Genomic DNA, 13,662 nt, shown 5'->3' with positions numbered 1-13,662 from the left:
TAAAATTAATGAAATCTGCGTTACTATCCAATTTTTGAAACCAGAAAAAGGGTGAAAAAACCCAACCACTCAGCTTTCATTTTAGAGTTTTTATAAGACATCTTATAAACTGAAATACAGATTCAACTTCATACAAGAGCTTTAAGTAGTATTTCCCACATAAACAATTGATTGTGCAAATGCTGTGCTGAGTAAAGAAGCTGGAATTGAGGTTATTTGAGGATCTTGTGGACTTCAGACAGAAGTGTTCCCGATAACCCGTCTGAGTCACTGATCATCAAACGATGACCACCACACAAGTCTTCACCACACTTGAATGGAGGATATACATTTTTTTGTTTTAATTTCCTCTGGCATCCAAAACATGACGTTTTGTGCTATAAGAAGCATCAGAAGCTCCTCCAAAAAGGCCACATAAGAGAGGGAGTGCAAAACACCAGCAGGGCGTGAAGACACTGCAGCTGCTTAGAAAGTAGATAAAGAGTTTTCATCTTTCAAAAATAAAAATATCTTTATAAAACTGACTAACGAAAAAAAAAAAAGTTTTCAAAGGCAGGTCGGTTTATTCTCAGGCAACATGCAGGCAACTTAATTTAGGTGCAGAGGTGCAGTGGTGAGCGTGGCAGTGAGCTGTAAATCTCCTTTTTCAAACCAAAATATTCCCCTTAGGCAACACTCAAAATGTGTTGGATTTTAAAAAATTAAAAGACAGAAAGGAACGAGTCACATTCAAACTGGATAGAAACTAATAGCACTTCAATTAAGTCACGCTGATTATTAAGGCTTCCCTTTGCAAGCTGCAAAAACCATCAGTTCATACAAATATGATGCTAAACAAAATAAATAACCTAAAAAAATGCAGAATTGTTCATTAATTACAATGAGCAGGTGGATATGTAAGACTTATTGGATAGTTGAGTCAGCGGTGCGGCAAACTTCTATTTGGCATGTTGGATTGCTGACCTCTGACAGTAACTGCTCAGGTCCTCACTTGGAATTTGCCCGCTTTAGTCACATATTTGACACCTTTAAATGGCTTGTACGTCTCTCCGTACATGTCGAGACGGCTCACTTTAAGACCTGCACAGAGGAGGAGAGCAGTGTAATATAAATCAAGGAAGATAAATAACAGGGCTGAAGGGATCGACGGTTTTAAATTTCAAACTTGACTGAAGTCACGCTTTGATAGATTACCTGATATGGCCAGCTGCTGGATCTTTAGGTCAATATTGAGTGAGGGGTTCTCTTCAGGGTTAGGCACTCCTGTCTGCATACTCAGACTGCCTCGCAAGTTGGGAAGCTTCTGGGGGTTAAGCTTACCAATGTCCCAAACCAACAACTATCAAAAGAGGAAAAATAAATGCTTTTTATTCATTTTAGTGTCTCCAAAACATCCACAACTGGACCAGGACAGGACCTTCTCAGGCTTTTGGTGACTGATATTCAGCACACCTGTGTGCAGGTTTGTAGTAAAGCAAAAGGCATCCTAACTGCTCGCTTAGCTCACTCCTGCTGTGTTACTGCTCATGACAGCCTTTGTGGTGGCTGGTTACCTTTGTAGTGAAGTCATAGGTGTAGTTTCCCTGTGAGGCTGTGAGGTTGGCATTAAGCACAGCCTTGGGCATGTGGACAGTGACTTTCAGGTCCTCCACTGTCTTCCCCATAGTTTGCTTGGGTCCAATGGTGATGTCGAGGCGACCGCAAGATCCTGCCTCAAAGAAACTGATGCTCTGCTTCACATACACTGGAATAGCTACAAGACTGAGGAAGGACATAAAAAAAAACCAATGGCTACAATAAACCTGAATGATTGGTGGTGTGAATGTTCTTATTTAAGTCAATTAAATCTGAATTATTTCATCTCCAAGTGAGAAATGATGCCCACGCTTACTTTTGAGAGCTGATGTGATAGGTCATGAGCGTGAAGTTTCCATCCGGTGGGATGAACGACAGGACACGCTCCGACTCCCAGCGCCTGAACCGCACGCATGGGTGGAAACTCACGTCATCAAGAAGCCGAGGATTCTGTCATCAACAGCAAGAAGTGTTAAAAAAGCAAAGCACTGACGGTTAGGCATAAAAGACTGAGAGGAAGTTACCCCACCATAAAGGACATCGTCAGGTCAGGCATCCCACTGAGTTTCACACAGGCTTCAATTACACCCTGGATCTCTGCAGATACTGTCGTACCTGGAAAAGGAGGAGCGATAAATCTCACCTATGAAACCTTACATGAAGAAAAGGGACTTCAAAATATCCAGCAATATAATATGTGCTGATCAAATACAAATAAGTGTCAGTTTGTACCGGATTTGTCCACAATGGCGTCTATCTCTTCTGTCACATCAAAATACGCCTCATTATTGGTGTATTTGACACCAGCCCGCCTCCATGGGATGTTTGACAGCTGACCTTGTGGCAATGTTTCTCCAACATTACTACCTCCTGAAAAAGAAACAAAACCAAGGTGAAGCCACAAATGTACACATTAACACTGCAGAGTTTACTTGTACTTTAGTTTAGAGGTTGGTAAACACTCCAAAGTCAGGGTGACCTCCAGTTACCTGTTAGCGTGTTGACGACTGATCGCAGGATGTTGGGAGGCCTGATCATCTCCTTGAGGACGTTGGACTCTGTTGCTAGTGGAAATCCATTGTCCAGCATCTCCTCCAACAGCTCATAAACTATCACCACGTTGTCACTGATCACACTTTCGGAGCACTCTCCAAAGTAGTCCTGTCAACAAAGCTGCCCGTTACACCAAAGCCAAAAGTTTATGTAGATGTTTTTCAAGCACTTATACACAAGCAAGCCATCTGGGGCCCATCAGAGATGTATCCGTATGGATGTTCATATTAGACGATGCCACTGTTCTCCGCATCATCTACAGCACAAGGACCAGGACCAAGGCCATAAAAAGTCAACCAATCGGACCACTCTCTCCATGACCAATAGGATCATGATCATCTTTCAGCAGGATAGAAGTGGTATGCATGGTATAAGTGGTAACATGTGTAACAACACAATATTTCACAACTTTTGCTGTTTCACAAAGTCCTTTATCGTTTTGTGTAAGCAAAATCTATCAACATTGAGAATCTTATGTAAACAACTTTGCTGGATGGGTTGGATTCAACACTTCAAGAGCAGGAATTTGGTGAAACTGATAAGTTGTTAAGTGTGCATGAAGGTTATAGTGTGAAAATCTGGAAAATGTGGTGATAAATCAACAAACAACCTCGATCTTTAACACAGGATGGATGAAGTCCCATTAAGTGCTCGCTCGGTACAAGCTTCACTTAAATCTGACCAATACTGATGGAGTAGTAACGATTCTTATGGTTGGTGGACAGAGGGGCAAATGTACAAGCCCCATGACTCCTTAGGCTGGATGAGCCAAAAATGTAATTATTATATTTTTATATACCTCCTTTAATTTTTACAGCAGGTACATTTTATCTTACTCAATACTTGCATCCATGGATCATTCCTGTGCATTACTTTATTGTAATAGAAATACAATGGTTTTTTCTTTTTAATTATATAATTATATATATATTTTTATTTTTAGGAAGATTGTTTTCTGATGCATTTCTCGTGGCTTCATGGTGTAGAGTTAACACATTATGTCAGCTCCCTGGTTTGAGACCTGAATAAGACAGGAACACCTGGAAGGGTTGTGTCGGGAAGGGCATCCGGTATAAAAATCTACCAAAACAAATATGCGGCTCCACCTGCAGTGGCGAACCTTCATGAATAAGGGAACAGTGGAAAGCTTTCTAGGATGCACTGGTGAAAAGATTACTTTGTTAACATGATACAAAAGACACAATAATGAACAAGATAAAAAAATAAAAAATAAAATAAAATAAAATAAATAAATGAGTATTGGCCTCTGTTGCCATCATGTCCATATAACACACCAGAAACCTTTTCTGTAAAAAGGATCATTTTATATTCTTACTTCCTTAACATGAATATTTTCTCCAAGACTTGCCTACACACACTCACACACTCTTCTCTGATGTTGTAATGTTGTACTCTAACCTGGTTACTCTCTGGAAATGTGTCCCTCGATCATTTGTGTGTAGATTTACTTCCTTGGTCACAAAGAGTAGGTAACTAAACACTTGATTTCTAATTTATAGGGAGTGCGAAATGGTGAGACACATTTGTTCCCCGGGTTTGACCGTAACACAAAGTGTCACTACAGGCTTTGTGTAGTTTTAACGGGCTGCTTAGGTTGCCTTAGAGCAGGCAATGCCTTAAAAGCCTCAAGTCATGAAAAAAAAAAAAAAAAACTCCGCGTGTAGATTAACAACCACAGTTTGACTAGAAGACTGCTTTAAGATGTTTCATGCACATGTGTGGCTTTTTTTTTTTTCTTGATTACTGCACTTGTATTGAAGGTGAGTGTGCACCTGTCAAATCCTAAAATTGAAGCTTCTTGTGCAGCGCCACACTCCTCTCCACACTCCTGCTACAAATGGATCCCTTCCTCAGAGTCCTGTTCTGATGCACACTGGTGAAACGCAGTGGATTTCCTCCACTGTGTCAGAAACGGTGATACAGGTCAATGGAAGGAAGTGACACGGTTCAGATCAAATGTTCACAGAACTTCTGATGTCACTCTTGTAGGCACTTCCCCACAAGACCAATACTTTGTCTCTGGGTTATAACTGGAGACCGAATGGGGCGTCCGTTCAGAAGCGTATGAGAGAAGAAGGCAGAAACTTCTTTTGTTATGCTCAGTTAATAACTACCATATTTGAATCATCTAAGGTTTCCCATTTGTATAGGCCCAGGCACTGACATTCTTACTTGCACATGATACACGGTTTATGCGTTTTAATAGCTGGTTAAAACAACTCTGAACGATTTTCCAAAATCTCACATAGGAAAGTAAAAATGACACCTTCCTCCTTAACTGTACAATCTCTTTTGTTTCCTTAACTGCATTCTTCCAGACCATCAGCTAAGGGGAAGTGAAATCTGATCACTTGACGTGAACCACAATCTGTCTTACTTCTTCTAGACACAATCAAAGACTTGAAGAACACAGCGCTCAAACCACACCTGAAATGTGTCCGCCACTCTGTGCAGGAATTCGATGACAAACAGTGGAGGGACCTCAGTCTGGATGACAGAGAGGAAGAAGAGTTTTCCCCTGTATATGGAGATGAGATAGTGGTGTGGGGTCTGGAGGACAGGGGGCACATTCTCTGGATCCACTGCTTTCTCCCTTGCCTCGAAGAAGTAATCGCACACACTTCGGCTGATGACACTCTTCCAGTGTTTCTCCAGGAAGATGTCTCCCAAGTGATTAATGACGAACAGGCTGTGGATCATCTCAGCTGCAACAATGAAGTGATTGTTGTTGTTGTTGTTGTTGTTGTTGTTATTGTTGGTTGTGCTCAGTTATTAACTAAGAGTGACAGGCAAGGATAAAATCAGCAGATTTTAAAATAAATAAATCCTGACAGTTACCCGACATTGCGCAAATCAAAACAAAGCGATGTCACTTTTTAACATGTACCTTCCTACAGTCAACCTCTCAAACTAACTTTAACCTCAGGTATAAGAGTCACATTGCAATTAACCTTAAATGTGATCAATAAACCTGACAGTGAGAGACGTAACAGCCGCATGGCAGCTCTAAATATATTTGATAGCCTTAAAACAATCACAAATCATAAAAAAAGAAAAAGTTTTACCTGCTGACTCCACTCCTCTGTGCCAAGATTATTACTTTTGAGCCAATATGGCTGCACAACTCCCCGAGCAGCTCAGGAGACGCCTGCAGATCTACCAACACGTAAACGCAACGACGCCGGTACAAAAAGAAAACAAATCAGAAGGTCAAAGCCTACATATTATTAAAAACATTATCCTGGGTGGTTTAAATACCAAAGCAACCTCGGCGTTAACTCGAGCCGCACTTTGATAACAAAGTTTCGGGCTTTTTCATCAGGCTATATTTACGGACAGCTATAACCCGGCGCCGTGTGGAGGGACCGGGGCTTGTTTCCCCTCAGTTTTGTTTGTTTGTTTGTTTTTTAAATTTAGACTTAGCACAAATTTACAAACTCTCAATGGGAGATAAAATTGGTGCAATAACATCGAAAAAAGCCCCCCAACCCCCCCACCCCACCCCCCAAAAATAGGAAAAGAAAACAAAAGAAAACAAAAGAACAGTTACAATATAAATATGTGAAGGCCATTCTTATGACATTTCACTTTTTTTTTTCTAACAACATTTTTCCATACATGAGGCTTACTTTTTACATACATAGGGCACATTCATTAAAAGGATAGAAACTGGGTCACATTTTCACATATCAAAGCAGCATCTTCACATGAGTCTTTCAACAGTTCTAAAAGTGACTTTAATTCAATCTTCAACCCATTTAGGGAAGGTTTTTTGTTTCGCCATTTACACTTATGGATATGGTATTTGCCCATAATTATTACAATGTTACAAAGCATGACAAGTTCCTTTGACAGATTATCATTATTGTACAAACCTATGTTAGAGTAACTCATCCAGTTTACCAAATCCTGCCAAAATTTAGTCGTTACTGAACAGGGGGAAAAAAAAAACAAAAAAAAAAAAAACAGTGGTCAATGCTTTCTTCTTTTTGTAAACAAATTTATATGGCTCCATCTCAAATCCAAACCTTTTTTAAGCGTTTCTGCTGCTGGGTAATACCCATTAATTATTTTAAATTGCATTTCTTCAACTTTGGGTGGGATATACACATTTTTTGAAATGGCCTATTTGTTTGTTATTTTGAAATAACGCCCTTTTAATTTTGTGTTTTTGTTAAAATCGTGAAATAATATATTTTTAAACATTTTATTTATGGTTTTATTACCACACTTTTTATTGATTAAAGGAATCTGATTTAACTGTAAAGAAGGTAAACTTATTTGTCCTTATAATGGAAATGATTTTGCATCAAATTCAGCACAGGTAGAAGGATCGCATTGCAAACTCTGTTATATTCTCTAAGGGAACACTGAATGTTAAACTTGACTTTAAAAACACCTAATTCGAGAAACTGCCCCTTCTCATCAAGTAAATCTGTTATAAAAATTATCTATTTTTCATACCACTCCTTAATGAATAATGACTTCCTATTAATTGTAATTGTCCTGTTATTCCACAAGGTGGAGCCATGGGGCGTGAAGTTATGGGAAAAACCCATCTTCCAATAAGACAAGACCTGCTTATGGTATTCTGACAGTTTGACCGGCAACTTCGATATATTAAGATCACATTTCAGGAGAAAAGCCAACCCTCCCACCTTTTTGAAAATATTTTTGGGGATATGAAACCACATGGAGTCAGGCTTTAATATAAAGACTTTTAACCAATTTATTTTAAATACTCCAACCACTGATTGAAAATCAATGGTCCTTATACCTCCTTTGGTGTATTCTTTGACCAGTTGTGATTTTTTAATGTAATGTGTTTTATAACGCCGAATGAATTGATTGATTACGGAGCTAATCTTTTTAATACTATGCGGGGTAATGTATAATGAATAAGCTGGGCAAATCATCTTTGAAACACCCTCTGACTCTGATAATAAATTGCGTCCAAAAATTGCAATGTGTCTCGTTAACCAATGATTTAGTGTTTTGGACATAGCATCGATTTTGTCTTTCAGGTTTTTTGACTCTCTAATTTTGATGTCTTTATTTAAATAAATGCCAAAATATTTAACTTCATTTTTCACAGGAATCAACCTCATGCTGTTTTCCAAAAAGTGGCAAAAGTTCAGTTGTTTTAGGGCCATTTCTATTTTAGTTATGTTCAAATCTTCTTCTAACAATAATTTATCTTCCTCATTTAATTGTTTTTACCCGATTTTTGATCATATCAAAGAAGATATCTGCATTCTCTTTTTGAATTTTTTGCTTATACAAATTATTATAAAATGTGTTCATTTCTTAAGTAAAAAAATGAACACATTTTCTCTATCATAGTGCCATCCTTACTCAATTTAGTTTTTGTTTTTTTTCTTTGTCTACGTTTCTCTAGGTTATAAAATTAAGATGATTTCCCCCCCATGTTCAATCCACTTGGCTTTAGATCTCACATATGCTCGCTTAGCTTTTTCCAGGTACACATCGTCTAGTTGTGTTTGTAAAGATTGTAAGCTTTCTGACTCTTCTGCAGTTATATCAGGCTTACCACATTGCAAATGTATTTGTTCAATTTGATTTTTCTGTTGATACTTTTTCCCAGATTCTATAGCTAGTTGTTTAACACTGTATTTGAACCATTTCCATTTGCCAACATTAGACATCATGTCATCAATTTCTAATTTTATTTTTTTAACTTGTGTACAGAAGTCTTTGTTCTGCAATAAACTATTATTAAATTTCCATATGCTTTCAGCCCTTTGTTGTCTACATAAGGATAACGAGAGACTTATTAGACAGTGATCAGTAAGTGGGGTTGATTGGGTTTCACATTTAGTAACATAAGTTATTATTTGAGAGACAAGCCAATAATCTCGTCTTGAACATATGTTTTTATTTGTTGGACTCCTTGGAGCACTGTCAGTCATGGATTGGCCTCCCCAGACCCCGAACCTCAAAATTATTGAAGCAGTGTGGGACAAAACCCAGCCAACAACCAAACAAGAGATTTGAATGTCCTTCAAAAATCCTGGAGAATGATTCATTAAGACTACTAACTGCTGCCGCACTTATAAGGTGTTAATACAGTATGTCTAAATGAAAACATAACTGTAAATCCAGACACCTGAGGTTGTGCTTAAAAGAATGATACCAAACAAGGCAAAGTAACCTCGAGGCCTAGAGTTTGACACTTGTGAAGAAAGAGAATAGAAGATAAATTATGAAAAAAAGAATAACAGAATATGTACTCGAGGCCGACACATTTCTTTACTGTCGAGAAAAAACTTAAAGTTGTTTAAGAAGAAAAGGCAAATTTAAGGTTGTACTTCAAAAATAGAAAAAACAAGCCAAGGAAGATTAAGCGGAAAAGGGCCCTAGCAGAGAAAAATGCAGTGCTGAAGAAAAACAACAAACTCTTGGACCTGCTTTTGGACGGGGACTGTGTGTGTGTAAAAATGTGTTACAGCTTAATAAAAAGGTTATTCTTAAATACACTGGTGCCTTTGTAACAATGCAGGGTGAGGATGGGAGTAGTTGGAAGCTGCCACTGGAAGGCTTTAATTTGTCTTATTTGTGTTCGTTTTATCCAAAAAAGGAAAGTCAGAATGAAAGTTAGATGATCCACCTCAGCGAGACGATGTTGTCAGAGAGAGGATCTCTGATACAGTCAGGTGTGTCTTAACACATCAGCCAGTGTGGGTGAAATGACAATCTCTCTGAGTCATGGTGCGAACCCCGAGCTGGGGCTCCTCCCCAATCCACCTAAGTTAAGAGAAAAACAAACGCTTTTTTCCATCAAAAACTTTTCTTCATCAGGGTGGAGAGCCTCCAACCTCTCCATGCTGAAAATGATGAACAAAAAAGCTACAAAATACAGAGAACTGCTTGTTACATGTTTGCATTATGAAATAAATTAATAATTAATTAAATAGTTGTCTATTTCATTTATAAACTTCACTATTTCATTAATTATTTCATCTGTGGTACTTACCCATCAGTGTATGTTCCCTGTGTTTGCATACATTAAAATACCAGTACTGATGACCAGAGCATATAAATGCAGCACTTTTCATATCTGACAATATATTTTGAAAGCACAAAACAAATCAAACTGTTTTTAATTTAGGTCTTTATTTTTATTGTTTTATTTTTCAGCCGTTGATTTTATGGTGATGTGATGCTATATTACATTTTTAAGATTCAGTTGAATTTAAGATTTTTTAATATAGCATCAAACTTTCTCCTCAAGTTGTTTTATACTGTAAGATAAAGATCCTACAGTAGCAGCAAGAAAACCCTGATAAATTAATAATCCCTTATAAGCAAGCACTAGGTGACAGTGGGGAGGAAAAACTCCCTTTAACAGGGAGAAACCTCCAGCAGAACCAGGCTCAGGAAGGGACGGCCATCTGCCGCGGCCGGTGGGGTGTGATGGTAAAGATAATATGAGGAGACAAGATGAAGAATATAAGTTAAATTCTAATTACATCGTTTTTAAATAAAATATACATCAGATGTTAATTCTGAGGCCAGACTAGATTGCTTTAAGATTTAAAAAAAATAAAAAATCAAGCTGACAATTTAGTCATCACTACTGCGTTTAAAGCAGCAGCTGAATGGCTTCTTTTAAGCTTTTAGCACTGCTGAAAAAAACCTGGCAGGCTTTCTTGGAGACACCAAGATGAATTGTTAGGCGCTTCAGTGCAACGAGGAATCCGACAAGGATGCCCTATTTCCCCAAAGCTTTTTATATTGGCAGCTTAATTGTTAACACTATTAATCAAAAATTCTAACAACATACAAGGAATATCAATTTTTAATAAAGATTTTAAAATAAGTGAGTTTGCAGATGATACATTAGCTTTTTGAAAGATAAATCAATGGTAGATAAAACTTTAAGTATTGTCTCAATCTTCTCTAAAGCTTCTGGTTTATCTCTTAATATCAAAAACTGTGAACTCCCGATTCATACAAGGTTGGAGTCCTCAATTGCTTCAATTAGAGTTGAATCTGAAGTCAAATATTTAGGGCTGACAATATCTAAATGCCTCATTAGAAGAGAAGACACTAATATTTCTAACCGTATCATGGATATGAAGAAATCACAGAGACCTCACTATTATGGTAGAAACATCCTATCCAAAGCTGAAGGTATCTCCAAATTGATCTATCCTTGTCACTCTCTATATATCTCCTCTAAAAACATTAATAATGCCAACACAGTTATTTTCCGATTTTTGTGGAAGAGTAAAACCCACTACATTAAAAGATTTCAGGAATACAATAAAGTTGGTATCAAAGCCCCAGAATTTGAATCCATGGTTGGCACCCTTAGAATTAAATGGTTAAAATCTTGTCTGTCACAGCCTGACTCCATTTGGTTTCACATACCAAGATCCTTGTTTAATAAAATAGGAGGTTTAGACTTTATTTTGTAATGTGATTTTGAGGTTAAAAAAAAAAAAATCCCAATCAAGTTATCACTTTCACAAACAGATTTTGCATTACTGGAAAATTATATTTACCAATAACTTCTCTCCTCAGAATTCAACCTTATGGGTGTTCTGCGCTCACAGACGGGACAGACAGCGCGCAGCACCGCGCCTAATGATGTTTAAAAGATCCCAAAGCGCAAGTCCATCTTTTCAGACGAACTGCAAAATTATTTCCCTCGTACTGACCCAGCACTGGTAATTTTTCTTATACAGATGAGGCATTATTTCTGTACCATTATTTAATTCCAGAGGCTTTTAGGTTATTTATTTTTTTGCACTTGTTGACTTGTAAAAGCCTGTATGACATATTTTATTTCACAATTCATTAACCCCACGGAGAAGGCATCGTTTAAATGTGTTTCTTTAAGCAAGTTCTTCACGACTGAGCCAAGTGTCCTCTTTTTTGGAAATCAAAATATGGTCACCCTAATAGTTTCATCAAAGGCAAAATATTCCATAGCTATGATAGAATGGTTACTTGGAATGGTTCTAGTTGAGTTACTTCAAATAAATTTGATAAAGTTTACTCGAAATGTATGAAATGGCCTATTCTACCTAAAGTTAAAGAAACACGCTTTAAAATCCATCCATCCGCTTACCCTTTTCAGGGTCGCGGGGGGGGGGGGGGGGGGGGTGGAGCCTATCCCAGCTGTCATAGGGTCGGGCGAGAGGCGGGGTACACCCTGCGACAGACTGGCGACCTGTCCAAATTCTTTATTCAAAATCTTTAAATACCATTTATCCTGAGGCAGAATTTCTAAAAAAAATAAAAATAAAAAAAAAAAAAAAATTTGTGTTTCTCTTTAATTTTCCCCTAATACTGTATGTTTTGTACTGTTCCAAATTCTTATTTGTATTATTACCTGTGTTATCCTCTTTGCGAGTTTGTATTTTGCAATTGCTCAATTAAAAAAAAAAAAAAAAAAAAAAAGAAAGAAAAGAAAAAAAAAAACAACTTTTGAACCAAAAATTGGTGCACAACTCCCCGAGCAGCTCAGGAGACGCCTGCAGATCTACCAACACGTAAACGCAACGAAGCCGGTACAACAAGAAAACAAATCAGAAAGTCAAAGCCTACATATTATTAAAAACAATATCCTGGGTGGTTTAAATACCAAAGCAACCTCGGCGTTAACTCGAGCCGCACTTTGATAACAAAGTTTCCGGCTTTTTCATCAGGCTATATTTACGGACAGCTATAGCCCGGCGCCGTGTTGGGGTATGGGGTTTTGTTTCCCTCAGTACAGTCTTGCAGGATTTCGGTCAGCGCTTCCCGACCATTCCTCGGCAAAGATAGACAGTATACCCTATAACCCATAATTAAGCTGTTATATTTTTTTATTCACTGTTAGAACCTTTTAAAGAAAGTTATTTAGACTAGCTTTTAATGTATCCCGGTCTTCTCTTAGCATGTATGATACTCCTAAGATAGACAGATGGCTAGATAGATGCGGTAAAAGACATCTTGTGCTGGGAAAAAAATGTTTTTTGTTTCGTTATGTTTTGCGTCTTTTTCATTACAGGGAGTCACTGCATTGTGTTCTATGTGTCTTTAAAAGATCTAAAGAAACTCTGCAAAAAAAGAAGTGCCAGGCCTAAAAGAAATTATCTACAGCAGATGAACATTATCTGGAAGTTATAAAAATGCAATTGAAAGAAAAAAAATGCAGCAAAAACCTGACACTTTAGTTAATCCATCTCCAAATATATTTCACTAAAGGCTCATCACAAATATTCTCATGGGAAAGGTGGCAGAGCGAAATGAGGTATGCCAAATTACACCAGAAGTGGACTGAAGAGAGTCCCAGATTTAAACCCAGTGGGAGTATTGGCACATGTGATTAGGTAGAGGATCATCAGAAGGTCCTTTTGCCCCTCTTTGGGGGGGGGGGGGGATACTCCCACTGGGTTTAAATCTGGGATTCTCGGCCATTTGACCTTAGAACTGAAGACGCTTCTCGGATGAGAGGTGAAACGTCTTCAAGCAACTTAAAGAAGTCCAGACGCTTTTCTTTCCAAGCTCCTTAGACTGTTGGGGAGCTTGTTAAAATCATTGATATCATTAATGCAGAAAAATACCATCATGTTTTGATCCACCATGTACTAACACCTGGAAAGCATTTTCATTTTTTTTTAGCAATGATCCAAACACACATGCATGAGTAGAAAAACCATGATGGAGCACTGTCAGTCATGGATTGGCCTCCCCAGACCGGGAAACTCAAAATTATTTAAGCAGTGTGGGACAAAACCCAGCCAAAAACCAAACGAGAATGGGTTTTTTTCGAGAATGATTCATTAAGACTACTAACTGCTGCCGCACTTATTTCCCATTTTATTATATATATATATATATATATATATATATATATAGTCATGGAGGTGACTAAAGTTGCTCCTTACCTTGCCATCGCCTCACGTTAACCCTGCACGGCGTCTCTGCAAAGGCGGGAGGGAACTATTGCCTGCGAGCCATTCCCCGGAGAAACAACGACAGCCCCATTGCTCATAGCAT

General features: G+C 38.0%; 1 protein-coding gene across 3 annotated transcripts; it reads right to left on the bottom strand.

The window, feature by feature from the left end:
* Positions 1-74: 74 nt before the first annotated feature.
* On the bottom strand, positions 75-13,661 carry ap3m1 (adaptor related protein complex 3 subunit mu 1). Of its 3 annotated transcripts, XM_080868609.1 has the most exons (10): positions 13,551-13,661; positions 5,715-5,805; positions 5,077-5,354; positions 2,565-2,736; positions 2,308-2,445; positions 2,105-2,190; positions 1,892-2,025; positions 1,554-1,761; positions 1,195-1,339; positions 75-1,080 (listed from the first exon to the last, which is right to left on the bottom strand). In XM_080868609.1, the coding sequence occupies exons 3-10, from the start codon at positions 5,347-5,349 to the stop codon at positions 980-982; spliced, it is 1,257 nt and encodes a 418-aa protein (XP_080724735.1). In that variant the 5' UTR covers positions 5,350-5,354; positions 5,715-5,805; positions 13,551-13,661; the 3' UTR covers positions 75-979. The 3 variants fall into 3 exon arrangements, with proteins under 3 accessions (XP_080724735.1, XP_080724736.1, XP_080724734.1); XM_080868610.1 differs by lacking the exons at positions 5,715-5,805; positions 13,551-13,661 and adding an exon at positions 8,558-8,788; XM_080868608.1 differs by lacking the exon at positions 13,551-13,661 and having other exon boundaries at positions 5,715-6,119.
* Position 13,662: the final 1 nt, after the last annotated feature.

This window comes from Rhamphochromis sp. 'chilingali', assembly GCF_963969265.1.
Source record: "Rhamphochromis sp. 'chilingali' genome assembly, chromosome: 20".
Classification (NCBI taxonomy): Eukaryota; Metazoa; Chordata; class Actinopteri; order Cichliformes; family Cichlidae; genus Rhamphochromis; species Rhamphochromis sp. 'chilingali'.
This window is presented reverse-complemented; position numbering and strand designations above follow the sequence as displayed.